The sequence below is a fragment of the Chamaea fasciata genome, unplaced genomic scaffold (assembly GCF_029207755.1).
Source record: "Chamaea fasciata isolate MVZ Bird 193981 ecotype frontalis unplaced genomic scaffold, bChaFas1.0.hap1 SCAF_5, whole genome shotgun sequence".
NCBI lineage: Eukaryota > Metazoa > Chordata > Aves > Passeriformes > Sylviidae > Chamaea > Chamaea fasciata.
In genome coordinates this window covers 57,026,151-57,052,690 of record NW_027094090.1, presented here as the reverse complement: position 1 = coordinate 57,052,690, position 26,540 = coordinate 57,026,151, and the positions used below count along the sequence as shown (strand labels likewise).

At 40.8% G+C, this 26,540-nt stretch overlaps 1 protein-coding gene across 1 annotated transcript in view; it reads right to left on the bottom strand.

Moving 5' to 3' along the window:
* Positions 1–12,765: 12,765 nt before the first annotated feature.
* Positions 12,766–26,540, bottom strand: part of PTN (pleiotrophin) — a 76,264-nt gene continuing 62,489 nt past the window's right edge. Inside the window, exon 5 of the mRNA XM_066183834.1 lies at positions 12,766–19,468. Coding sequence (XP_066039931.1) covers positions 19,416–19,468 — 53 coding nt within the window. The 3' untranslated portion in view covers positions 12,766–19,415. The remainder of the gene's footprint in view (positions 19,469–26,540) is intronic.

Below are 26,540 nucleotides of genomic sequence, written 5' to 3'. Positions count from 1 at the left end.
GGTACTCTCTTTTTTGACAAGTTGATGGTTTCATATGGGAATGATAAGAACACAATGATTTTTTTTTTTTTTAAGAAAGGAAGCAATAATTAGAGAGAATGTATGGGGGGAGGTAATCACATGGCAGCTGAGAAGCAGTGAATCACTGCTGGCATGTGTCATGACAGCATCTTTGGACTGTGCTAAAATGCCTTGCATTAAAAAGCTCCATGTATCCCCGAATTGCGTGGTGATGGGTTAGGCACACTGGACATTCTGAGACAGGGTTGAAGGCAGCTTGAATGTTTTTGGCCCACTTTTAAATTTCATTGGCTTCCTAGCAAGTGCATTCACACTGCACAGTTTTAAATATGACCTTGGGAGGGCAAAATGTAAGGCACACTGTGGCAGGGTGCCCTCCCAAACTGTCACAGCTCCAACTTCCTCCATGCATTCAAATCCAAAAAACCAGACCCTGAATTCCCTGCCTTCCCTGCTCCATCTCTACAATGATTAATAATAGCAGAAATTTCTGTGCTGTCTTCTTTTTTATCACTCACAGACTTTTATTTAGATTGTTGCTAATAGCTGTGACTGCTGTTTCTCCAACATCTTAGAAATCTTTGCAGCATCAAAAAAAATTCACATTGTTTTTTCTATGCCGACTGCCAAATCCCTTTATTACTGCTTTTTTTGGCTGCTACTGCACTGTAATTCAGTGACCTACTGTTCAGTGCATGCTCACACCTGCATGGACTATAACATCTCTCAGGTAGCCTCTAAGCCGTGTAGTTCAGGTATCAGCAGCAGCCTCACTATTATAAACAGAGTAAATTAATCCATGCAATACTGTAGCTGAAGAACTGCATGATTCCTTGGCCAGTCTATGAGATACTATGATTAAAATTGTCTCAGCTATCCATATGATATTTTCAAAGTACAAAACAAATATAATCCTGGCTTACTGGGGAGAACCACACATATGTACTCCCTCCTTCCCATGTACCTTGTTTAGAAATAAAACAAAAATTCAGTCCGATGTTAGAGCTGAAAAGCTAAAAACCACTAAATTAGAAACAGAAGACACTCATCCCTCAGCAAACTGTGTCCATCTATAAGGAAAAATAAAGATTTCATGTAATGAAAACTCTATGAGACTGAACTCTGCACAAGAGTAGTTCATTTTCCTCCTTGCACCATTTCCTGGCGTGCTTGGTATTCATGGCTGGTGTTAGGATTATAATTCCAGCCTCTTCATTTTGTGACTACCATTTCTTTAAATCCTCATCTGTGAGGCTGCACACAACTTCACCTCAGCAAGCTCCTCTGCTTAAAAGCACGACCCTTGCCCGCTGCCACTCACAGCAGCAGAGTGACGGCAGCGGGGATGAAAAGCAACGGCCACACAAGAGGGATCAGCCCAGCCCTGTCAGGCTGCCATGCTCAGCCAGGATGCTGCTAACAGGGCTCTGACAGAGCTGGCTGCAGCTGGGGCTAGAAGGCCGTTCTGTCACCTGATAAAGCAAGTGGATGTGCTGCATGTCCTTGTAATCTGTGGTGCTGGATTCCCCATCTTTCATGACTCAATCAATTTTTGTTGCAGAGAATGGGGAATGGAGAACAGGAGGGAAAAGCCTGGATAAAAAGCTCTTTCATTCTTCTCTATGGACAGTCTGGTTTGGTTTATTTTATCTTGACTGTAGGAAAGGATAAATTAGCCTGATTTAGGACTTGTGTAAATGTTAGGAGAAAAGGCTTTGTTTGCTCTTCCCTTCATGATTGAAATCTACAAGCCATTAAAATCAGCTGTCAATTTTAGAAATGCTCTTGACTGTGCATTTTAGATCCAGCTGCACCTAACAGTTGTCACTGTTCAAAAAGCCAGGCATCAACAATAGACTGGCCAAAGAAGGGTATAAGACTAACACTAAGCAGCAAATAAAATACTGCTGATGTAACAGCACCCACACCACCCCTTTTCTTCCCTCTTCTCTTTTTTTGTTCCACCTGGACTCAGGCTCACTCCTGTTCCCTTCCTGGTAGCACTGAGCATCCCCTCCTTCCTAAGAGATTCCCAGTTCCTCTCCCTGTTGAAAACTCTGAGCCTCACTTTTAGTTGTCACTGTGTGCTCTTTCCCAGCAAGTGGGACACAGACCTGCTTCATGCACAGCATGTTTGCTTGATTATGGATGCTGCAACCTCTATTTCTGCCCCTGTATAAAAATTACAGGAACAAAGCATTGGATAAAGAAATTAGAATAATTCCACTGATAGAATGTTTCTGGAGCATCACTTTGATCCCAGAACATTTGGTATTTAACTAAGGCAGGTTTTTCTGGAGTCAGTTTGTGCAGATGTAAACCATTCCTCTATCCTCGAGCAGTTATTGCACAAATACTTTTTCTCAGTAACAGTTCTTTCAGTCACCCCACACTACCATGAAATAGAAAAAAAAGAAGAAAATTCACCACATGAGGGAACTATGGTCAGACCATTCCTCAAGGAAGTTGGATTAATGAAGAGGCCCTGCTCCAGCTTCTTTTTGATTTGCTGCCCTTTGGAGAGAACTTCCAAATCAGAAAGTGTTTTCTGGATGGCTTTCACTGCCTTGCTGCCAGGCTAGTAAGTGATTCTACCACCTCATTACCTAATCCGTTCCCAAATTAAATATGGACTGGATTCAACAGGCACATATACAGGAAGGGGTAAAGTAGACAAGTGTAATGGAAGTGTAATTGGTTTTAATGTGATGTAATGTCACTAAATGTTCTGCATTAATTAGTGTCCCAGGGCAATCTGTCTGGTCTCCAACCTAACTGCTCGTAGACGATGGAGCTGAGGGAGAAATACATACAGAAAAGCTTTTTTGTTATTCCCCTGGTATAAATGACAAATCAAATTACATTGGGATGGAAAAAGGACACTAAATAAAGAAACATGCCTAGGATGATAGTGTGGGGCTTTTTTGCATAGTCCATAAGATAGATTTGCCCTCATTTGCCTTGGTTTTATTGGCTCAATACAATGACTTGCAGCCCTGTTGTTCCCCTAATACACTCTCTCAATCTTCACTTGATTTTCCAGTAAAGATGGGAAAGGATTTTACTGTAACGGTTGCAAAAATGGGATGTAAGTCACCACTTTACCTGATGGCAAGTACAGCAGGAAATTCCTGAGGGTGGCCAAGCAGAAGAACTCAGCCACAAGTGCTGCCAGATTAGGGAAGGACCAGAAAGGGTAAAAGCAACTATGAAGTTGTCCCAGCTAAAAGTTGCCCTGAGCAGTGACCCTGCAAAGCACTGCACCATGTGGCAGGGACCCTTTGGAAAATCAGTATAAAGGTCTGGTGCCTGCACAACAGGCACAGTCTGTCTGGCACCAAAACATCTTCTCTAGTCCACCGAGTAAATGATCTTTTCTAGCCTTTTTCTTCTGTGGAGGAGAAGATGGCTGTGCTAGGAGGGCTGGTCAGCCCTTGGGCTTCCTGCTGGATGCCTGGGAAATCACAGCAGACTGTCTTGTTGTCACTGTGTTTGCAAAAGGAGGCCATCTCAAGCAGCAGAGACTGGAAATGTGTTTTCATTTAATTTCATTTCAAACATTTTCACATTTGGTTTGCTACAGCACTAAGAGGGGATGAATTCAGAGTTCACTCTGTCTTGAAAATCGCATGACAATGTAAAGAATGGGAGTAATGAAAAGAAAATCGGTAATGATGTATTTAAGATGGAAATAAGTGAAGACCAGATTATTTCATGAGTTCACTTGTGTCATAGGCCAACTGTATAATTTTTAGCTATAACTGAAGAGAAAAGCTCCAAGATATTGCTAGCCCCCTGAATTGCCTGGATTTTCTCTTTTTCCTGGAAAGCTTATGTTCTCTTCAGCAATGTATGGACACAGTAGTACAATTTTATTGTCTGCTCATGGGGTCACAGGACATACCAACCTGTCAGCAATGGCTGGTTTGTATTCAGAGTACACGCCAGCACCTTATAAACAGGTTCAAATTGCAACTACCCTACAGGAAAATAAAAATAGATAAGCACATTCCCTTGGCAGAAAGACAACCTTCCCATTTATGTTTCAGAGTATGAAAAATAATTACCTGTGCAGGGTTGTTCACCTCTTACTGAAATTTCTCAGCTTCAAATAAGGAATTTTGTAACTGTTGAAAATGAGGGCATGATGGTTCAATTCCTCTGATTGTCAGGCTTCCATGTAGTTCAGCAGGAATTTCGCCAAAAGCAAAAAGACATGGAGTCTCAGATAAAACCAAAAACTCTCATTAAATCAAGTGTAAAATGTCTTCCACTAATAGTAATTCAGATTATAAGTGGGTTCCCTCTGAATGCACAGATGCCCTTTTTCTGTTAGCTCTCTGGAAAGAACCCAGCAGTGCGGTTTGCTGACAAAAAAAAAAAAAAAAAAAAAAAAAAAAGTCAGAATAAATAGCTCATCTATGTCAATTTTTGAATCTGAAAATGTTAATTTCTGCCAGCAAGGCAATTCTAACAGTTTCACTGACTCACTTAGGGACAGAGGCTTAGTTCATGCCACACTGCAAGTGCATAGCTGAAAAGCCACCAAGAAGTCACACAACAAATCCCTGCAGGAAAATATTTGCAATTAATTTCCAGTAATGAAAGCACCAATGTAGAACTTCATGTAGGAGCTGTTCAGGAACAACAGACTTACAGAAGAGTGGGACCAAAATAAAAATGCGTGAGCATGTTTTAAATGGGCAAAGAATTATTTTCTCGTTCAAAAAATATTAGTGAATATAGGATAAATATGACAGCTTAAAAGCACTAATATAGGACTGATACATGACATTTCAGGCTTTCCTCAATTCTGTGACGAGGCTCCAGAGTAGAGGAGGGCAGAAGACACGAAAGGATGGCAGTAACCCCCACCTTCACGGTATGCAGCTGCAGGACACACTGCCAGGGCCCCTGGGAATGCCTCTGAGTTCTGGTCCCTTGGGGCTCTCTGTTCTCTTTGCTCTCCTTGAGCTCTGTTTCACTGTGCTCACTGACACTAGATTGCTGTAGCAGAGAAACAGAAGGAAATGTTTTTTCATAAATGTTGCAGTATGAGACTCAATGTCTTCCAGTTAAAAATTGGAGACTACAAAAAACACGAGGGCAAACAACTAGGTGGGTTGTGAAGTCCAGCAAGCTCTGTGTGCTGCCTCTACACAGCCAAAAGGTTTTGTGGTCTCATCCCTTTCTCTTTTCTCGGTTATCGTCCCATGACACTTTTGGTTTATCTGCTATTTTTTGCCTTGTTTTGCCTGTGGGGCTGATACTGTGAGGCAGTTTTAGAGGTCAAATATCATCCCAGCCTTAGGAGTTGTCAATACAGACAGTGACCAGTGGCATCAGGGGAAAGAACAAATTCAGAGCGAGGAAGGCAACCTCTTAACTCCTAATTAATGTGTACCGCCAACTTAACAGTCAGCTCTTGGAGATTTCTTAAATTACAGACAGCAACTTTGTGTTTATCAGTCCAGAAAGTTTTGGGCTATTTTTCCTATTAATTTGTCCAATCACTATTTCAACCTGTTTAGATTTTTAATTATGATAGCAACCCGAATAGAAACAGTTCCACAACTAAAGTGTACTGAGTTTTTAACAGACAACCCACAAAATGCACTTATAAACCATGTAAAAATATAGTTAGATATAGGCTATATATTGAAATCTATATATGTGTATTAAAAAAGTATGACTGGAATAAACATTTTGTAAAACAGTCATCTCCAATACATTCTTTACCTGGGACAGACAGAAAATGAACCGTGCAGGGCATCGTTAACACAAACAGTGGATAAAGAAATAAAGCAGGCTGAAAACATCAACTGTGTTTCTCTTCACCATCCCACCTCATTTCTTTACAGCCCACTCTTGGCGAAAAATGGAGACAAAAGCTGTTCCAAATGCTGCTTGTAAACATAATGCCTCTTGGAGAGCATCCTGCCCCTGGGATGGTGTGGTTGGGTAAAGAATATTCAGGATTAGGTCAAACCCAGGCATTTCCAGAGGACCAAGAGGGAAGATATCTGAAGCAGGGCTCAGGGCTCTTCCAGGCCAGCTTTTTTGAAGAGCAGCTACTGATTGCTCTTCATTCACTATGTTTTCTTTCAGTTGCAGAGGAAAAAAAAAAAAAAAAAAAAAGGTCAAGATTTCCTCCTAAATATATTCAACATTCAAGCAATTAAAAAAGGAGTATGGAAGGTTCTAATTAAAATAATTCACACATAGAAAACTGACGAGTGGAGAAAAGCCTGTAGCTCCATCTCATCACTGTTAAATATGTTTTTTGGAGCCAGCTCTTCTGATGAGGTGAAGATTAGAAAGCAAATAGCTTGAAGAGGCATAATGTGGTTTGAGAGAGCAGAGAGCCTAAGCAGAGGCCTCTCACCAGAGAGGTGGGCTGAACTCCCTTAGCTCTTGGCAAGATATGAGCATGGCATATTCACATCTTGCTGGGTGTTTGCAGCCTTGAACAATACTAAGCAAGTGAGTTTATTTCAGCTTCTCATTCCAAGCCAAAATGGTACCTGCAATCCATTCTCCTGCCCTTTGAAATCTCTCAATGTTGAGGTGTTGGCTGTTTTGAGCCATAGTCTGCCTGATTTCATGAGGGATGTTTTGCAAGCCTACCTGGCAGACTCTGAAAACGAACTTCTCTTTCCCTGGCAAGAGGCCAGGGTGTGCACTGCAAGCACTAGATACATGTAGGAAGAAAACTTACTCTGTCATCTCTCCAACCTGCCAGGCAAAACCTCCTCCAAACCATAAACAAAGCTTAAAAGTTCAGTTTACTTGTGGCTCATATTCTTTGCACACTTCACTGTGAACCTGTTACCTTTCTTATCCTGTGTTAATTCATCATGTCCCATTTTGTCCTTTCCTCACATAGTTCAAACTGACTTTCTGGTGTAGATAGTGGCTGTCTCCTTTTTGTCACTGGGGTAGAATGACTGAAAATGACCCATCACATCCATGGATTGTTCAGCTCTGTTCCTACAGCATGGCTGAGGTTCAGTGTCAAAGACTGGGTTTTTTTGGTTTTTGGGGGTTTTGTTGTTGGTGGTATTTTTGTTTGTTTTGGTTTGGTTTTTTGTGAATAGAAAGTTGTGACTTGTAGGAATGTCAGCTTAGTACTTCCTAAATTACATGCTGGTTGGCAATACAAAAATTCAGATTCTTATACACACAGTTGTTTATTTTTCCATGGATATGTACAGTGTCTCCAAATGTCCAAAGGCAGCTTCTTTTATTTTAAAATCATTCCAACTTGACCTATCACTATCTGCCTGTGTAAAAAGTCACCCCCTCTCTTTTTTATAAACCTACTATAAGCATTAAAAGCATAAGGCAAATTCAGCACCCCAACCCTTCTTCCCTAACTCATGGATGTGACATTTCTAGATTAAATGGTTGGATTTGACGATATAAAAGGTCTTTTCTAACCCCAGTGATTCTCTGGTTCTCTGTGCTTAATTCTGTTTTTCCAAAGCTCTCTGACACTGGCTGACCCCCTGGATCAATAGCACGGCCAGCCAGCTGCAGCCCCAGGCCTGCTCTCTTTGGCGTTCACACCTCCCAGCTGGCACTGGCACAGAGAGCTAAATATGCGATTTTGTCCTGGCTGGGGCTCCCACACGCCAGGCATTTGGCTGAGAGCCCCTCTCGGTGCAGCTGCTGATATGGGAGCAGGGGGAAGAGCATCGGGCTGGTGACAGCTCACCCACCTCAAACTGAGAGCAAGTGAGGAACTGAGGTGTGTGCAAAAGAGGACCCTGTGGGTGCTAGGATAATTTGGTTTAATTTTATGTAGCCCCTTTCAACTGAAGAGTTTAAAACGTGTCCAGATGAGTTTTTCACAGAGAAAAGCAGTTAAGGTACCAGTTTGAGGTCTCTCAGGAGATGGTGATTGCCTTGTGGGATGAAGCCCTAAATCTGTCAGCGGGAAAAGTGAGATGAGGAGTGGTCCTGCCGAGCTATTCCCAAACCATCCCCATTCTCACTCCACGGCCCCTTCCTGTGCTCGCTTGTTTCCAGGAATTACTGGCCTGCTGTTGAGAAATGCGGCTTCGCCCTGGTTCCCAGCAGGGCCATGAAAGGAGCGGGGGCATCCGCGTCCAGCCGGCATTCACCCGGGGACAGGAGCTTCCCCTCACACCTGCTGCGTGCCACAAAGGGGCGAGCTCGGCGGGGGGCACAGGCACGGCCTCCCTCCCGTCCCTCAGCTGGGGCAAAGTGAACAAAAGCGTGGACTTTGTCTCCCTTCTCCTCAATACCAACGTCAGGGCCGAGAAGGCAGTGAGCTCTCCACTGTCACCTCTCTCCCACTCTCCGGTTCCTCTCAGCTGTGCTGTGTGGGCAGTCCTCCCATCTGGCAGGGCAGCTTCGCACTGGGACTTCAGATAAATCCACTCACTGCCAAAATGCATGGCTGTAGTCCGCTTGCCTTTTACATATTTGAGTCCCTGTATTCAGAGCTGTTGAGACACTTCAGTTTTTAAATTCCTAAACAATTTTGAAGCATGGTCCTCCAGTTTAACAGCTTGCAACCTTATTGGAAGGGCAAACTACCAAGCAAAACTCCAGTCAGCCTCATGCGCTTCATTTCCCTAAGCTCCCTCAGCATCTAGCAAGGAAAGAGGCCCTTTCTGACATCTTTCAGATTTGCTAAATTAGCCCTCTAGTCTGAATCACCTTCTGAATGGACTTGTCATGCTCCATTGACTACAGAGGGAGCTTAAGGACAGCCTCTGAGATTAACCTCCGACCCCACACATGGGGGTGGTGGATGCCTAGCACTGACAAACTGCATGAAAGCCTCTGAATCAAAGGTGTTAACTGAGAGTGTATCACCAAACTACAGCATAAATCACAATAATGGCTGTTACATCGTTGTTGTAATTCCTGCTAACAACAGCAAGTAAAGTATATTTCTGGACTTAAGATTACACTGTTTTTCATCTCACTTGATGAAGTCTCTAGAGACCTGTAGCATAAATGCTACAAAGTGGCTGCCTTTCCAATTGCCTCTTTCTTACTCTGTTGTACCAGTTTATTGCGACCCTTATGTGAAAAGGTTGCAGGGGTACCATGCGCTGAAAGAAAATTGACTGGCCTTTTTTCTTTGCATGTGAGCAGAGAGCAGTAGCCTATTTAGGGAGCTTTCCTGATAAGACAGCAAGTAGCAGTTGTGATAACCCAGGCCCAGTTCAAATTCAGCTACTTACAAAACAGTCGTTATCTGAGGGAGTGAATGTTTTGTCTCTGAGACACTCAGTTATACAGGCAGGGGTGTGATGGACCCCGTCACAAAGGAGGACAGCGGCAAAGAGAACAAACAAGGCACTTCATTCCCAGCTAAGGATAAATGGAGACCTGGTCTTGACACCCCTTTTGGCACTGGAAAGTGTCCCGTTGAGTCAGTAGGATTACATGCACAGCATTCATATAAATTGTTACAGGACTGAGATATTACATATTTTAGGATCTATGTGCATTATATCATGAGTCTCAACATATTTTTCCATGCTGAAAATGGGCCAGTTAGAATTTGGAATATACCCAAAATCAGGTCCTGAATTCAACATAAATCTTTTTTAGTATATCCTGTCAGATAAACTAAATATATGTGTGTGTATATATATATGTATGACCTACATATTTTTATATGTCAGATATACTTGGCTTACCTTGCGGCCAGTTTCAGCAACCACTCAGGCAAACCTATATTTGGGGCAGGATTCTTCAGTGCTGCAGTCTGTGTCCTTTTTGTGTCTTTTTCCAAGGCGTGTACCCAGTTTTTGTTGACCTTTACGTCAAGGGATTCTATTCCCACTTTCAAAATCACTTCTCCCCAGAATTTCTACCCATATCTTCTAGCCCCACAGAAGTTTTAAGACTATTTACAACAGTGACTCCATGTAATTGCAGACATCATGGACATGTTTCTTATCTGGTTATCTCTTAAACCCCAAATTTCAGGTCAGCAGTGTGAGTGCTAAGCCCAAGGAGAAAGTGGAAGCAAGAAAGAAATTAAAAGAAAGGAAGGGGAAAATGACAATAGGGATAATATTTCCTTGTGTTACGTACATCTCTTTGGCTACTACCTCCGCCATAAATGCTTTGAGGAGAAATTGGAAGCTGGTTCACCCTTCCAGCTGGAGATTCCTGTTGCATCAAGCACATCCCCAGGCAGCCATTTTATCCTACTGAGCCCCACTGCACACCCTGGAGCAGCACTTGACCAAGGTTGAACACCTAGATCCCATGAGCATCTCTAGTGAAATGCTATGAGCAATAAAAATTTAAAAAATCAATGTAATAAAAAAAAGCTTTCAGCCAGAAAGCCCCCACATAATTATGTAGGTGCAGAATACTTTTATTAGGAACAGTAAGGTTTTTAAATTGTATATTGGGGGGGAGGGGGGGGGGAACCCCTGTATCTCAAAATGCAAGAGTATGCAAGTTAATTATCATTATGGAAAGATCTTTGCTTTTCCCCCATTGCCAAGATAAAACACTTTTTTCTTACTCTGCCTCCAGAAATTTCAGGAATAAACACCAGGAATAAAAACTCCTAAACAGCTGTTAATTAATTGAACACAATCTTTTAAAGACAGATTTTTATGGTGTGTTTTGGTCTTGCAAGTCTTTATGTACTGAACAGAACAGAAAAATTATTACTCACCTTTTCAGATACAAGATTTCATCTTTTGCTCCTGCAGTAGAAATGGTGTAAAGCAGCAAATGAAAAGTATTAACTAACAAAGCAGAGACTGAATAAACACAAACAAAAAAAACCATTCTTTGCCAATGGAGACAATAATTGCAATGATGATTGTGTAGCAACACAGCCTTCTGTAACTCAGGGCACCGAGTAAGTATGGAGATGTTTTTCTGTAAAAGATACTCTCTGTGTGTATGTATATTTATATTTAACGGCAAATCTCATTTGACCACAAATTTAAAAACCTTTCTTCAGAAATGCTCCCTGTGAAGATTTTATAACAGAATTTAATACAAGATTACGGGGTTTTTTCTTCCATTTGGGTTTTGCTGGAGACAATTAGTACCGGCTAACTAAGGAAAACAGTGAGAATCTCATGTAGGTCACTTTCAATATCACCATAAAAGATAATAATGAACAAAAGCCTGGATTCCTACTTGGTGAGAAGGTTTCATCCTGAACATGAAGAGTTAATTTTGCAAATTATCTGTTCTCAGTGAAAATCAGGTGTTGCTGCATCATCTACAAGGCAAGGGATGAAGTGAGTGTGTCTCTGTGTCTGTGCAAGGGCGACTATCACACATTTGCGTATTAATTACAAGTCTGCCCTGTGCAAGGCCAGAAGGATGATGAAGTGCAAAAAGGCTTTGCCTTCAGCTGTAGTAGTGCACCAGATGAGCTCTGAGGTCTTAAAGTTCTTAATGTGGCTTTGTACTGCTAATAGATACTTGCCTACAGACACCTAATCCCACTCACCTCTGGTGGTTCTTCTTCCATCCAGACCCACCTAAATAAACCATCATTCCCAAAAGTTTGGAGCACAAAGTGGTAGCAGAACTTGGGTGTCTTCTGCATGAAGTCCTCTCCATTCTTCTATTCCATATGTAACAAACAAAAAAGAGGCCATGTAATGACAGAGATGGCCTTCTAAGACCCTGTTCCAGGAAAGCAACTCAGCCAAAAGGAATGGGTGTAAAAGCTCTGTTCCATGTTTATAGCTCTTGTCAGCATCTGAGGACAGAGGTGGGAAGGACATGAGAAATCCAGAAACGTGTCTCTTGCATGTTGGCTTAGGGAAGCTAACCATGACTTGACACACTACCCAAGCGGCTCACATTTACTGACAGGATCAGAAATCTCACATGGAAGTACCAGAGCATCTTAAAACACTCTCACTACTCCATAAGCTAAAAATGCTTTAATATGCTAAGCAGCATATTAAAAAGGAATTAACATTTTTCTTTTGTAATTAAACAATAGTGAGTACTTGGTCTCCTTTCCAAGGATAGGATTTAGGTTTCTGAGTCCATTAGTGATTTGAAGAATGTACTGTCAGTTTTCAAACATTTCAACACTTAATTTTCTTCCAAACAATTTTAGAAGCCTGTATCAATCTCTTTGTCTTGTAAAAAATGTGAAGCATCTCCCTCTTTTGTCAGTGACTGATGGAATGGCTTTCATGGAGTAATTAATTAATTATTCTAAGATTTTAACTAATAACTGGAAACAGAAGGGAAAAAAAACCCAGATAAATTGGAATGTTTTTCTTCTTTGTTCTACTCTTGAGTCTTAATCACCTCTCACCAAACACACACACATTAAAGTCACTGTTAAACAGCTGAGCATGACAGCGCTGGGAATAAGGCTCTACTACTGCTTACCTGATACCGTAATTTTTTTAAAAAATCAAACTCTTCATCTCTAATCCATCATTGTGTCAATATTACACAGGTTGAAATAACTGCATACTGAAACAAGCTGCTTAAAAGAACTGTAAAGTGCCAGGAAATTGTGACAGACAGGCTTTAGTGTACACAAACCAAAGAAATGTTTTCTGCTAGAATCACTTTCTGGCAGACTTCTTCCTATAGACTAAAACTTTTTCTGGATTTACAAATCTGTTTGTGTGACAAGCAACACCTACAGCCCATGAATATTAGTACAATGAGGAGCTACCATTAAGTACTGAGAATTAATATAAAACTCCAGAAACAGTTCCCACAACCAAATGAGGACACCAGATGTCTGTGTATTAGTTTATTTAATTCTTTATCGCGACTAAGAGCAGGTAAATTATGCTGATACAATTGGTAAACATATACATTCACTAGAGCCCCCCACAATCCCACAGAGCTAAGGGAAACATTAAGGGATGTTACAGGATTAATGCTTTTGTTCTACAATATGGATATATGGCTTTCATACAAGTTTTAAAAAATTGAAAAGGTAACACACTGCTAGCTTACAAAATCAATATACAAACTGGAAAACAAAAAAAGAAAAGGAACAGGAACAGAAAGTTACCCATAGGAAGATATCATATAGCACTGGTTTAATAGATATATACAGAATTAGAAATCCACTGAACATGATACTCAGGCTTTGTAATTTTGACTTTCATTCCTCCTTTCAGTCCAGTTCAACTCAACTCAAACTACAAGAATTGATATGGTTTCTCTCTTATTTTTCCATCTTATCTTACCCATTTTCCTCACTTTTTATTGGCAGAGAAAAGACTTTTCCTGACTGTGTTTCTATGTTCACACCTAACTGAAGCAGTTCATCCACTTTGAAGCTTTGAAGAAAGCCCTTGTGTGTAGTTGGTGTGACAGAAGAGAACATCACTGTGATAGCAAGTCCTTTTGCCATTTCATTGGCATGTGTTTTGCATTTCCCTTGGACACAGCTATCCTTAAACTGAAGTGCTGGCAAGTGGGAAGAAATCTAGCTCTTCATCCTACTAGTGTATCCTCACTTAAATAACAGCACAGTACAAAAAGCTCTTTAATTTCAAGCACAGCCTGAAAACGTGGCAGCACTGGGCGTGATTCACAATTAGAGTTAGGCATGCACCTTTCTAGAGTTTTGCTCCCCCAAGTATGAATGTGTATATATACATATATTTATGCAGTATGCATGTGTGTGTATTTAGAGAGCTTCTGTATCTGATGCTGACATCTGCATGAGGTGGATTCTAGCTCCAAGCTGCAGCCTGTCTCTGCTTCAGGCCACCTCAGCAACCACAACACACTCTGGACTAGCACAGCCATTTCCTTCAGCTGTAAAAGTCTAGATGAACTACATAATTGTAATATGGGGAGTGCAATGAATGATCTAATGAGAAAAGTTAAATAATGTCTTGTTGCCAGGTAGATTAGAGTGAGAGAGTTCAATCAGTGAAATTAATTGAATTTTGCTGTGGATGAGACAGCCCTGAAGGGACTACCCATTTTCCTAGCTTTCCATCGCTGGATTCAGGGTTAAAGGTTTTGTACAGTCTTTAACTTTCAATGACCTCTGAAATGGGAATACTTGTGAGCCTCTGTTTTTATCTCATCAATAAATCCACTCATTAGACACATTTTCAGTTTTGTTCCAGGTTTTGTTTCTTATCATGTTTTTGGTTTTTTTTAAGAAAGGAGTCAAATCTGTAGGTACAAGTTTTTTCATACACAGCTCACTCACAGCCAAGTGATTTAAAGGCTAGGAGATACTTACAGAGTTCTTAAGCCATCTGGGACTCCAAGACATTCCATATTTAAAAGGCAAACTACAGAAAGGACAAAAGGATTGTACAACCTCAGCAATGAGATAATAATAGTTGATATAGTTGAATTCTCATGTTTTCCTGGATTTTTCCTCAGTTCAGAGTGATGAGGCCACAAGACAGACAGCCATTTGTGAAGAGTAGCAGAAGGGGGCCATTAAGAAAATTATTAGATTTCAGCATTGCTTAGTTTTGGTCCAAAAGCAAAGTTTGATGCTGCTATGAACAAGACTACCTATATCTTCTCCAAATGCAAACATGCATGGGGGGAAGAAGATCTCTCCATGCTCTACACCTGCTCAAGCAAGTCTTTCACTATCCCTGAAGCTCCATGTACCATGACAATTTGATGGTAAAAGAGGACAGTGATAAAGGATCCAGCTTCTGGCCACTATTTATCTAGTTAAGGTTTTTTTCTGTTTTCTTGACTTTTTTTTTTTGTTTGAATGCAGATGCTCCTGCATCAATGTCTCTAATTTTTGAGATGATCATTTGATCTTTTCTGTCCCCTGGGAAGCTTTGACAAGGTCCAGTTATGAGGAAAGTTTTACCAGGAATCCACCGTCCCAGCGAATCCAGGGACTTCCCTTGCTCGTTATACTTTCTTGTTCACTGTCATACAATAATTAACAAGTTGCTACTGTGTCTTTTAATTTCAGAAGGACCCAGCTGGAGGAAATTGATGGTACAGGCTTCCTGGGGCTGTGTTGCAACAGTCCAGGAAGAAATGGAGAATATAAACTCAAGGATGAGGAAAGATCAGCAACATCCACAGCAGTTTAACTGAGAAGTAGAGTGCCTTAGCAGAATTGACAGAAAACTTACAAATGCTATCAAAATTATGGATAAGTGTGGCAGGGCAGGCAAGAGGTATAATCTGTCTCTGCAAAGGAGGGAACTCAGTCTCAACTTCAGAGAAGTGCTGTCCTAGAGAATTAAAATGGATTGAATACAAGATACCTTACCCCCAACTGACATACTGCTTCCTCTTCTTAGTAGGATTTGGGAGACATGAGAGTCTGCTGCGTCAACATCAAAATGGTGTACAGCTCACCAATATATTGCTTTTGAAAAGTGGCGAGTTTACATTGTTAATGTACTGCAGTTCCTAGACAGAAGGAAAACCAGGTTGTTGTCCCACCCTTAACATTGACATTAGCCTATATACTATTGTCTCCTTTTGACTTTCCCTCCACTTGAACATTTTCTTTTGAGACTGGACTGGGACTTTGCTTCTCTGTAATACTTTACATTTGATTAGTTTTCATTAAGGCACAAATCAGGGAAAGCATGAAAACAAATGTGCCAAGCAGTAGTTCTGCCTTCCACACATAAGGAGCATTCAATAGAAATTTGTATTACATGCTCCTGATTTCCTATCTGTCTCTTCTTGACCAACTCTCCAAAGCTGCCTGTTTAAACATTTTATAGTTGTTATTTTTCATTTCTTCTCACTTTTCTCCTTTGAAAAATAGTTCAGCCCAAAATGTCATTATGGAATTAGAAGATTAAAATCAGTAAATTACAATTTAGTATCTACCTGCATGTACAACAAACATTTTCCCTTCCTGGAGCCTTGCCCAGAAGTTTTGCTGCATGTAAGAGACTGTTAAATAGGCCAGGCTGACAAGCAATGACTCTCATTCACTATGGGCATTTCTGTCAGAAGTCATGTCAGAAAATGTCCCAATCCTCAAATACTTTTTAAAATCAAGATATAGACAGGCCTAACTGAAAGAAGCATTGCCTCAGCTAAGTTAGAGATAGGGAAGGGACATATGCCCAAATATATTCAGGTTTGAACTCACTGGAATCCAGAGTCTGGATACAGGTTCATCCTCAGCTGATGTTCAGAAATTCACCCGTCTCTTTTCTAAGAGATTTGAGTGCTCAGAAAAAAGGCTGTCATTTCAGGGATTTTTATCACCACCCCTTACTCCATTGCAGCTGTAGCAAATGAAGATGTAAACCACTCCTCGAGAGGGACATTCATGAAACAAATTCTGTCCGTTATACTAAGTAAGCAACACATCTATGCTAAGTCATTTTTCATTGTAATAGGATAGCACCAAGAGGGTAAACACGTTTTTCATCTGAAGTAGCTGCTCCCACAGCCCTGTCAGACAAGCTTGCCCTCCCAAAGCAGGGAGGGTAGAAGATAAGAAAGCAAATAAGGAGAAGTTTCAGAATGACTGAAGTAGAAACCGATCAAGATGGGTGGGAAGACGTTTTGTTCAGAATCTTGCCTTTTGTTTTCTTAATAATGTCACTAGTGAGACAAGGGCTCCTTTTAGGTACCAGGAGCCTTCTTTTAGGGCTGACCCGACTGACCTATTCAATCTTCCTCTGCATTCTGACATAAATTACTTTATCACCTCCTGCGTAGCTAGACTTTCCATTGAATGTTTTCTTCCAGCTTATTGGAAATTTTCTTCATTTTAAGTTTATAAACTATTACTCCAATTGCTGTCGACAATGAGATGCCAGTATAGATTCGAACATAAGTGGCTGAGTCATACATAAAAAAGGTCCCCCAATTTCACACCCTTTGCTGAATTTTGTTCTGGTCCTAACACGATATTTTTTGTTTTGTTTCCTTATTTTCTGTAAACTCTCTCCATGAAGGCCCTATGCCACCACAGGAACTTGACTGGCTTCCTTCAAAAATTATTAAGAATGTTCCTTTAAGAAGCCAGATGGGCAGTTAAATGAAATGACCATAAGGTGTCAGAGGAAACACAGGGGACTTTATTGTCTTTATACTCGCGGAGGTGAAAATAAGAAGTCACATCTAAGGCTTGCTAAAGTACAATCAAACTGTTGGTCTCAACATCATTCCCAATTCCTGACAGCTCCCTATGAAACATGGACTAGATTAACCAGTGTGAGACAATGGTGCAACAGTGTTTATACTCAAAGCTGAGCCACTTTAAGCGAACTGATGCAGCATTTAGACAGACAAACCTTTGGTGAGTGAAAAAAAGTTTCCTTCTCCCTTTGCTTTCAACCAGACCTACCAAACCATTAGTTTAAGTCTGAGGCACAAGCACAGGTAGACCTGATTAGACCATGAAAAACCAAATAGCACCCAGAACCACCTAAATATGAGCCTTTATGATTTTAGATTTGGTCATTGCACATCCACCATGTGTGGGGGACATTTTTAACTATACCACGGACTCAGGTATGTCTAACAGCATAGTCAAAATAACAAGGACATCAACACAGACTGCAAAACACACCCAAGGGGTCTGGGAAATAATTGTGAGGCTAGTCTACCTTAAGCTATGTGCAGCCTTGGCTAGCAGGCTTCAGGAGTGTTTGGGAACAGAAGGACTTGCCTCACTGTGAGTCCAGATCAGCCATACCCTCCACGTGAGAAAAAAGAGGGCATGCTCGACAAGTGTTAGAATTTGTTTTGCATAGAAAAAGGGATTGATGAAAAAAGAGACTCTCTGCTTGTCTACAAGCTAATCCCAAGAGAGAAATGTGATTTACTCAGCTGAACACAGCCTGCTGAAGATTCACTGAAGTCAGTGCGTACCATGCAGGAGTATGAGAGAGACTATTCCTCTTGATCAGCAGGCAAGCCTGCAGCCTACACAATTGGCAAAGCTTATTTCTTGTTGTTGAATTTTAAGATTTAGAATTCTAAAGCAATGATTTTTAACGTAATTTGGGCACTGAAATCCCTTATGTTTCCTCTAAAAATTTTGGCCTGCTTGTTGTCAGCTTGTTAAACAGCCCTTTACCTTGAGACAGACCAACCATTTGTCAGATCATTTTTCTACTTTGTGACTTCTCTCAGGATTCAGAATCATTTAAATTAGGTAAAACTGAGGAAACTGAAAAACAGCTGGTCATAATTTTTCTTTTTTTTCCCCCGCAGATTATATTAAAAAAAATCACAACTCATTTTATGTTGACTGAGCTTTTTCCAAGATCTTTTTGCTTATATAAAAATGGAAGAAAGCAAAAGATACTAGTTTTATATTTCCCTTCTGTTTTACTAAAAGATAAACCAAAAATAATTTCATTCCTATTTGTTTCAGGTCCCACAAATTGTCTCTTTTTTGGTCAAAGATATGAACTACTTCTGGTGGGTTCCAAACAGATGTCTCCTTTTATTTTCCACCAGAAATACTTTTTTTTAACCAGCTATAAATAAGATCAACAGGAATATTGCTACTGATACAAAGGGGAGTTGGGTGAGGCAGAATCACAACAATGTTAACTAGATCTTTCCTAGGGGAGGAATTCCTTCCAGGGAAGGATTTTCCCCCTTCTGTCAAAATGAACAAATAAAATAAAGCGTTTTTCAGCTTTTATAGGTGAAATGGAGGACACTACCATCTACCAACACTGATATTCTGAAAAGTGGAAGGTTTTGTCATCATTCCACTTTGAAAAATCATTCTTAGAAAATCATGAAAAATTAGGACTCTCTTATGTCCAATTGTTGAAAGATTTTAGATTTACTGCCAGCATTCAAAATATGGTTGAGGAAAGGAGTGTTGCTGGCTCTTACCTGTAGATGGTGACATTTTGGAATGAACATTAAGCACACATCCAAGAAAATCCCATATTTGTAAATACCCAACAAAATGCCCCCATCCTTATCTTAAACAAACAGTTTCACACAGTTATGCAGATGTAATCAAATATTAAGAAACAGGCCTCAATTTTTCAGATATAAGGTCCCAATCTTAAATATAAATGCATCCAGCCAGAGTGCTATGTTCACACAGGGTACCACTGGCTTCAGCAGAGCTCCACACAGGCTCAGATTCTGCTTGCATGGACTAATTACTAGCTTGAGGCCTATGGCAAGACTTAAGAAATAAAAAATTTAAAACCTCTACATTGTTCAATATACAACAGGCATAATTTTCTAAATGAGTTTGGAGTCCTTTATTACAGGCCTCTAAAAATTGTTGTTAGGGTTATACATTAAAAATACTAAAGTAATAAAAAAAAAAAAGGATTTTTTTTTTGTGTTTGTTTTTTTCCTTCTATGGTACCATTAAGCTATAAATAATTTTAGGATAAAATGCCTAGGTATAAATGAAACTGTTAACTGATCATGTTTGCTGATGTCCCTTTCTCACGTTGCCCAAGTTGACTCCATTAATCCAGCATCTTCTCTTGTTTCTTGCCTTCCTTTTTCTTCTTCTTGGATTCTGTCAAGATAACAATAAAAAATTAGTGTCTAGCAGGCACTGCAATAAATTTCATTTAACACCCATGGAAGTTCCCCCCTTTTTTTCTTTCCTCTCCATGCACATACAAATTGTTTCCTCATTTTAAACACAGAAAAGGAAAAGAGGAGGAAAAGGAGAAAAACAACAGGAAAGGCCGAGGCAGTAGAGAAGATGGAGAGGGAGTTGCATGTTCAGTTCAGAACCCTCCCTATCTGAGGGGCTGACCCTGTTTGGCATGCAAAGCATTGTCTCAGGAACTTGCTTGGAAAATAAGAAAACAGCAGGCATCTCCTGGAGAAACCGGGTCACAACTCAGTGGAGAGCTGGAAGAAAGCATAGCACACACTACCCACACATATACCCTTCCCCTGCTTCCTTTCTGTCTCATTGTTAGTCTTCTTTGGCTTTCTCTGAATGTTAGCAGCTCCAAAACATGGGGAGAAAGCTCTCTTGTTTCTGCAGCTCCTGCACTGCCAACCCTCCCCTGTTCCCCTGGGACAGACACCTATGTGCACTCGGGAAGCAATAGGAGCTTGGCCTGGGGTCATGGGAGCACGGCCTGTCCAGCCAGCTGAGACTGATGGAATGAGCAAAGGACTAAGGAGCACCTGCTTCTCTAATTAATTTGGGGTAGAAAAGGGAATGATGGGAAGGCACAAGTGAAAATTCATGTACTGTACTACCTCCTGCAGCAACTTTCGCTGTACTATAGGGCAGTGTGGTATTCAACAGGTAAAGGAAACTCTCAGAGGGACTTCCGAAATTAAAACAAATTAAGAGGATTAGGTACTCTTGTGTCACGTGTCACCTTGTAATGGGGAAAATATCAGCTCTCACGGGAAACATGAATAAATCCTTATTGATACCAGCACAAAACAGCACAACAGGTACCACAGAGAGGTGGAAACAGCTTCTGCAGAACATCTTTCCTGGAACCAAAACAGCAAGCAAGCAGACCCAGGTTTGCTTTAACCCGGATTTCATTAACGAAACCAAGCAAAACTGTCATAGAATCATAGAATACGCGGAGTTAGAAAAATCCAGAACGATCACTGAGTTAAACTCCTGACCCTGCAGAGAACCACCCAAAAAAATCACACCATGTTGCCTGAGAGGGCTGTCCAAGCACTTCTTGAACTCTGCCAATCTAGTTGCCATGAATACCACCTCTGGTTAAACAACTATCACCTTGAATGAGAAGACAAGAACTCAAGGTGGGACTGTTATTTGTTCCTCTGACTCATTTATATAACACAGCCAGTCACAGAATCACCAGCTGTGGCAAAACCAGCTTATTTCTATTAAAGCCAAGGCAACTACACCAACATCTTCCAGGTATGGATAGGGCCAGGTACCTCCAGCAGAAGGCAAACTTAAGGCTATCATATTTCTCTGATTTTTTTTTCCTCTTTCCTAGTGTTTCAAACCAACATTTTTTCTTCACCTGTTATAACAAGACAAAAATTGTTTCCAATAGTCCTTTAATCAAAGCAAAATAAAATACTTGTTTAGTTATATAATCTCCTGTAAAATCTCCTTCCCTTAAAAACTTTGCTTAACTTTCAAAGGGATAATAATTTAAAAGAAGAAGTAATTTTGTTCATTTGAAAAATAATTTTCCCCCCTGCCTTTGCACGTGTCTGTGTGTGTGCTTGCATGCGTGTCTGAATGTCTCTAGTCTGGAGCTATTCACGAAATCTGACACTATTTCATAACCTGTCATATGAAAAAGTAATCTTCCATTGAGTTTCTATCTAATTTGTTTTCAGTTACAGCTTTTTCAGCCCCTGCACATTTCCTGTATCCTCCTCCACCTCTTTCACCCACATCCTCCACTTCCTGTAATTTTGCCCCTCTGTAAGACTGACCCTCCTGGATTCTGTATTGATTGCACTCTCCTTCTTACTTTTTATTCCCCACACAACACCACTTTCTCTGAACAAAACAGTGGCATTTTATCAATCAGACCAGCACCGGAATCTGCAAAATTTATTTAGACCTAGCACAATCAACAGGGCACTATGCAGACTTGAACCAGATTTACTAAGAGCAAAGGAGACATAAAAATGCGGGCAGACTGCTAACAGGACTCTGCTGAAGAGTTTGTGCAGCTTATGGTAGGAATGAGGTCAGCACCAGGAGAAGACTTTGGTCTGGAATCATGTGAATGTACCAGGTCCCCATCCTCACTTGACTTGAGGTACCAGACAATCCACTGCTTATCCATTTGCACTTAATGTCTGTGGGTCCACATCTCTTCCTTTCTCAATTCTTCCCCTTTGTCTACCTTGTGGCAATTTGCACATCATCCAAACTGCCAAACCCATCTACCTACAAAGACAAGTGACTCTGCTTTTGGTCTCAGCAGAGTAAAACTGTCATGTGCCTCCCTCATCAAAAGTTCTCACACCACCACAGCTTCATCTTTCAGACAGGTAACCTGGATTGATGCACAGCATATTTGTTCTATAAAATTACATGCATACACACAATTGTGGGAGCATTAAAAAAAAGGGAAAATAAAAAGGAAACTGCCCAAATATTTCCCAGCCCTTAGGCTCTTTTGAAATTCCTACCACAGACACAAATACCCACGGGTTGACACATGAAAATGTTCATATGCTTATGGACAAGTCTGTTCACAGCTACACTCCACCTGTTTTGATTATGCTCAGGATACAGACTATGATATGTCCATGGCTAACAATGTATAAAGTTGCTTTAAGATGCAATTTGCTTATATTTTTTTTTTCATTTATCAGCCTGCTCTTTGCATTTGTGTCATTCGGGCTTTTATTGGCCTCACCACTGTTCACCCTATGCTACGATTTCCACTTTTCCACTTCCACATGCTATTGGGTCAGCTCACAAAGCCACCCTGGGAACCACATCACCCTGATCACCCTGCCAGTACTACCCTCCCCAGAGTAACCAAGCATGACTGGAAGGGTCACCACGGTCAAAAGGCTGATGAGTTCAGAGTACAATGCCAACTGTCTGCCAGCTCATCAGTCCCATACTCCAGCATCAGCAGTAGCCATTTGCCAGTTAAGTGAGGGAAAGGTCCCCTAGGTACACTACGTCCAACAGTCCCCTTAATTTTCCTGTTCCATACATGAAAATGATCAAAATTCAATTCAGGTTAGCACAGATTGGATGCTAACACCTTTAGTTCAGCCATTTCCTACCAGGCATCTTAATGTGGTCCCATCAGAAATTATAGTGACCCACTAAGCAGAGCCCACTGAGACAGCCTTTATGCTGGGGAAGCCACTAAGCTGATTCCATGTCTCACTGAGGCAGAGGGAAGCAGAAAAAGCTTCCCAGTGAGCAGGGACTACCCTGAGCAGAACCCTGCTGTTTGCAGGAGCTTTGGGCCTACAGCAGCCTCCTTTACCCCACCCACCCCGCTGAGCACAGCATTTACATAGGCAGAGCCACAGAGCTGTGCACCAGCTGTCCTTTGCCTCCAGGGAATGTATTTGCTACAGACAAGTGCTACCAAAAATATAGAGACACTCTATGGTAAAACCACTTAATCAGATGAAACTCAGGTTCATACCAGCCCACACAGAATTTGAATCTGAATCTACTCACTGCCCTATTTGCTTTCAAGTTAGGCGGCCCAGTTGTGCCAGACACCAGTTGGAGGTATCTTTACGAGCTATCTGTGGTAGAATTCAGGGTCCAGAGAGGCAGGAGCAAAGCAAAAGGCAGAATGATAATCCTGGATTTCAGAAGAGCAGACTTTGGTCAATTCAGGGACCTGCTCAGCCAGGCTAAGTATCCTGGACCAGGGCACACACAAAGAGCAAATTCCAAATGCCTGGCAGTCCCTGCAGTGTACAACAACCAAGCATCACACAGCCACTTTTCTCCCCCCTGGAACCAATGCACTTCCAGCAAGATAAAAAACAAACGGCCCTGCAGGAGCAAACTGTGTCAATGCACTGGATTATCTAATCCATCATCAGCAGAATAACCCTATGAATTGTCGCAAGATTTAGAATTATTCACAGGATTAAAAACTGGTCATGGATTAGCACTGGACCCACTTTGACAGGCCCAAGATGACCAGTAACAAAAATTCCAGTTGGGGTCTTAGTGAGTAAACAAGTTAATTTGATTAGCAAAACTTTTTCTATGCAATTTGGAATTGCAGCCATCCTCTTTAAACAGTCATCTTTATTCCAGAATCTCATTCTTACTATGCAAGCAGCAAATGAAAGTAATTCAGTTGAACAGAAGCCACACACCATTTGAAGCCACTCTTAATGTATAAGGCACAAAAGGAGGTAATTACATTTTAATGGAAATCAAGCTTTGTAAGCCAAGGTTTGCAGGCCTCTATTTTCATTTGTTGAAAAGAAGGTAACAATTCACACATGGTGCTGCCGAACTCCTGTGTATAAAAGTCAAGCAGTGTCCCCAAAAGCAATATAAATAATTCAAAATAGCAAAAGCTGTGCTGATGGAAGGTTAAGAGTAAAAAAATCCACATCAGATGTTCAGGATACTATTTTCCCAGGGTCTACCACTCAGTCTTACAGAGGCGTGTTTTAGAAAGGCCTCTCAATCAGAGCAAATTTTCTGAAGCACCAGGCTGCTATGGTGGAAAAGGGCAATGGTAAAATGGGGTGCAGGGAGCTTCTGAATTTTGGGAATGAAATCCCAGTCCCTTTGGAATGGAGAAGTCTTAACTTTGGTATAATCAAGGATTTTATAATTTGGCAAAAAAACCCCAAAAAACCTCACCTTAAAGAGATTCACACTCCTGTCCAGGAACAGAAACTGTACTATTTTGTGATTTCCATGACTGTAAAAAAAAATACCTGGATTTCTGAAAACTCTTTAAACATTATATTTCTTTTTCCTGTAGAGGAAGAGAACTTTTCATGGCTATCTAAATCCTTTTCTTCCTTTTTTCCTATACTATATACAGCATTTATGTATTCCAAATGGTTTAAGAAGGAAAAACTATACTATGATAGCAACTTTGCTCCTAATAAATTCTTCTGAAAAGCCTCTTGAGAAACACAGTTCTGGATGGGGGGAAAAAAGGCAATAATCCACCAGCTGAACAGCAGCAGAAGGCACCTCCCCAACCAATCAATGACCCTGATGTAACTTTTACTTCATTAATAGATTACACTTGATTACATCCCTTATATTTTAGCCTATGCTCCTTACCAGCTTTCTCTAGTCATCTGTGTTCCTCAATTTCTTCACACTTGTGCTCACTCCTCTCCATCAGGTTTTGTTCTGCTTCTTACTTTGCTAAAGTTTTGCTTTGGATGGACTTTAATTTGTTCCCAGTTGAACACAAGACTGACTTGATTTAGACCTACAGGCTGCAACTGCCTCATTTAGGTCAGAAAGTCATGCTGCAAAGTTAGGAATGGGGAATAGCCATATTCATGCTTGTAACAAACATTTAACATATCTGACAAAGGAATGGAACCAAGTCACCACTTACAGAAAATGCGTCAATAATTTTTCTTTCTCATTGAAATTGCAGGAAGAAATAAATGTAGAGGAAAAATAATCCAATTTGTTCTAAAATGAGCCACAAAACTCTGAAATTATCTTAAACAGTCAGAAGCCATTTCTTGAACCTGACATACTGATGTAAGACCTTTAAACCCTTCCCTTTAACATCTCAACTTAAACTAGTCAGGAATTACAGGAAGCTTTTATGTAAGAGGTAATTTGCTGAAACCAAGGATTTTCATCAGAAAGGTTTCCCTGTGATGATTTTCTTCCTTCCAATATTTGGGAGAAAAAGTTTCAAAAGTGCCTATGCACACAGGCACTCAAAAGACCACAAAGACATATGCAATTTCTGACTTTGCTAGATGGCCTAATAGCCCAAAGGCAAATAACATGAAAGTTCCACCTCATTTTCTTTACATCTATGTGAGCCCTTAAGATGTTAGATCTTATAAGAAAGTATTCAGAAGATTGCAGTGGAAAAACTTTTCAAGCCAAGGCCATTCTGTAACTGGATTCTGCTAAAGGAGTCTGGCTGACACTCTCAGAAGTAATTCACTTTGCTCCTCCAGTTGGCTTCTCATCTGCCTCGGGTACATTTGCACTGCTGCTTCTCTAGGGTAGGGACTTTCTCACCGTTCTTCTTCATGTTCTGTGCTCAGCACAAGAGGAACACAGTCCCAGCTGGCTCCTCAGCCCCCTCTCTGTCTATGCTGTACACAAGGTCCCTCTTAATGCCAGCAAGACAGGTGCAGGCACAGACTGATACATTCAGGGTTTACTTGCTGTATTCACATGCCTGCAGGAGACTGCTGGAAACAGAAAGCTTTAATAATCCATTGAGAATTTAGTATATACCTATACAGCAAAAGGTTCACACAAGTCAAATTGATATCTGTATTATATGTAAGTTTGCATATATATACATATACATATATATACATATACATATATATACATATATATATATATACACATATATAGATAATGTTATTTAGCAGAAAGTTATTTGTGGTATAATGTGAATAGAGAACCTATTTTATTCAGTTAGCTCTTGAAAACCAGGCACATGCCCTTCTCAGCTGTGCTTTCTGCATCTGTCCCAGAGGAGCTCTACCCTTAGGGCACAGGACATGGGGTTGGCTTTGATTAGGGCTCCCCACTCTGCAGAGACACCTGCAAAAGGTTTGCAGTAAGCACAGATAGAAGGAAAGGTAGAGATATGGCAATGTGGAAAATGAGATGGAGGGATAAAGAAGGGGGGAAAAAAAAGAAAGCTTGAAAAGAAAGGAAGTGAAGAAATAGAAAAGGAAAAGGACAGAACAGAAGGAACAGGGCTTTCTCTCTGTATCACTGTTGGGAACAGTTATGAGGGTAAGCATTTGATGATGGCATACCTTTTATCACAGCAAATCCCATAGCTTAAGGCATTTTCATGGCTCAAGGGCACTAACTAATGCCAAGGAGGCTGGGCTGCTCTTACAAGCCAGGAAAGTGAGGCAATGAGCACATAACAGAATTGACACACACAAGGCTATTTAAGCTTTCACCCACAAAGGTC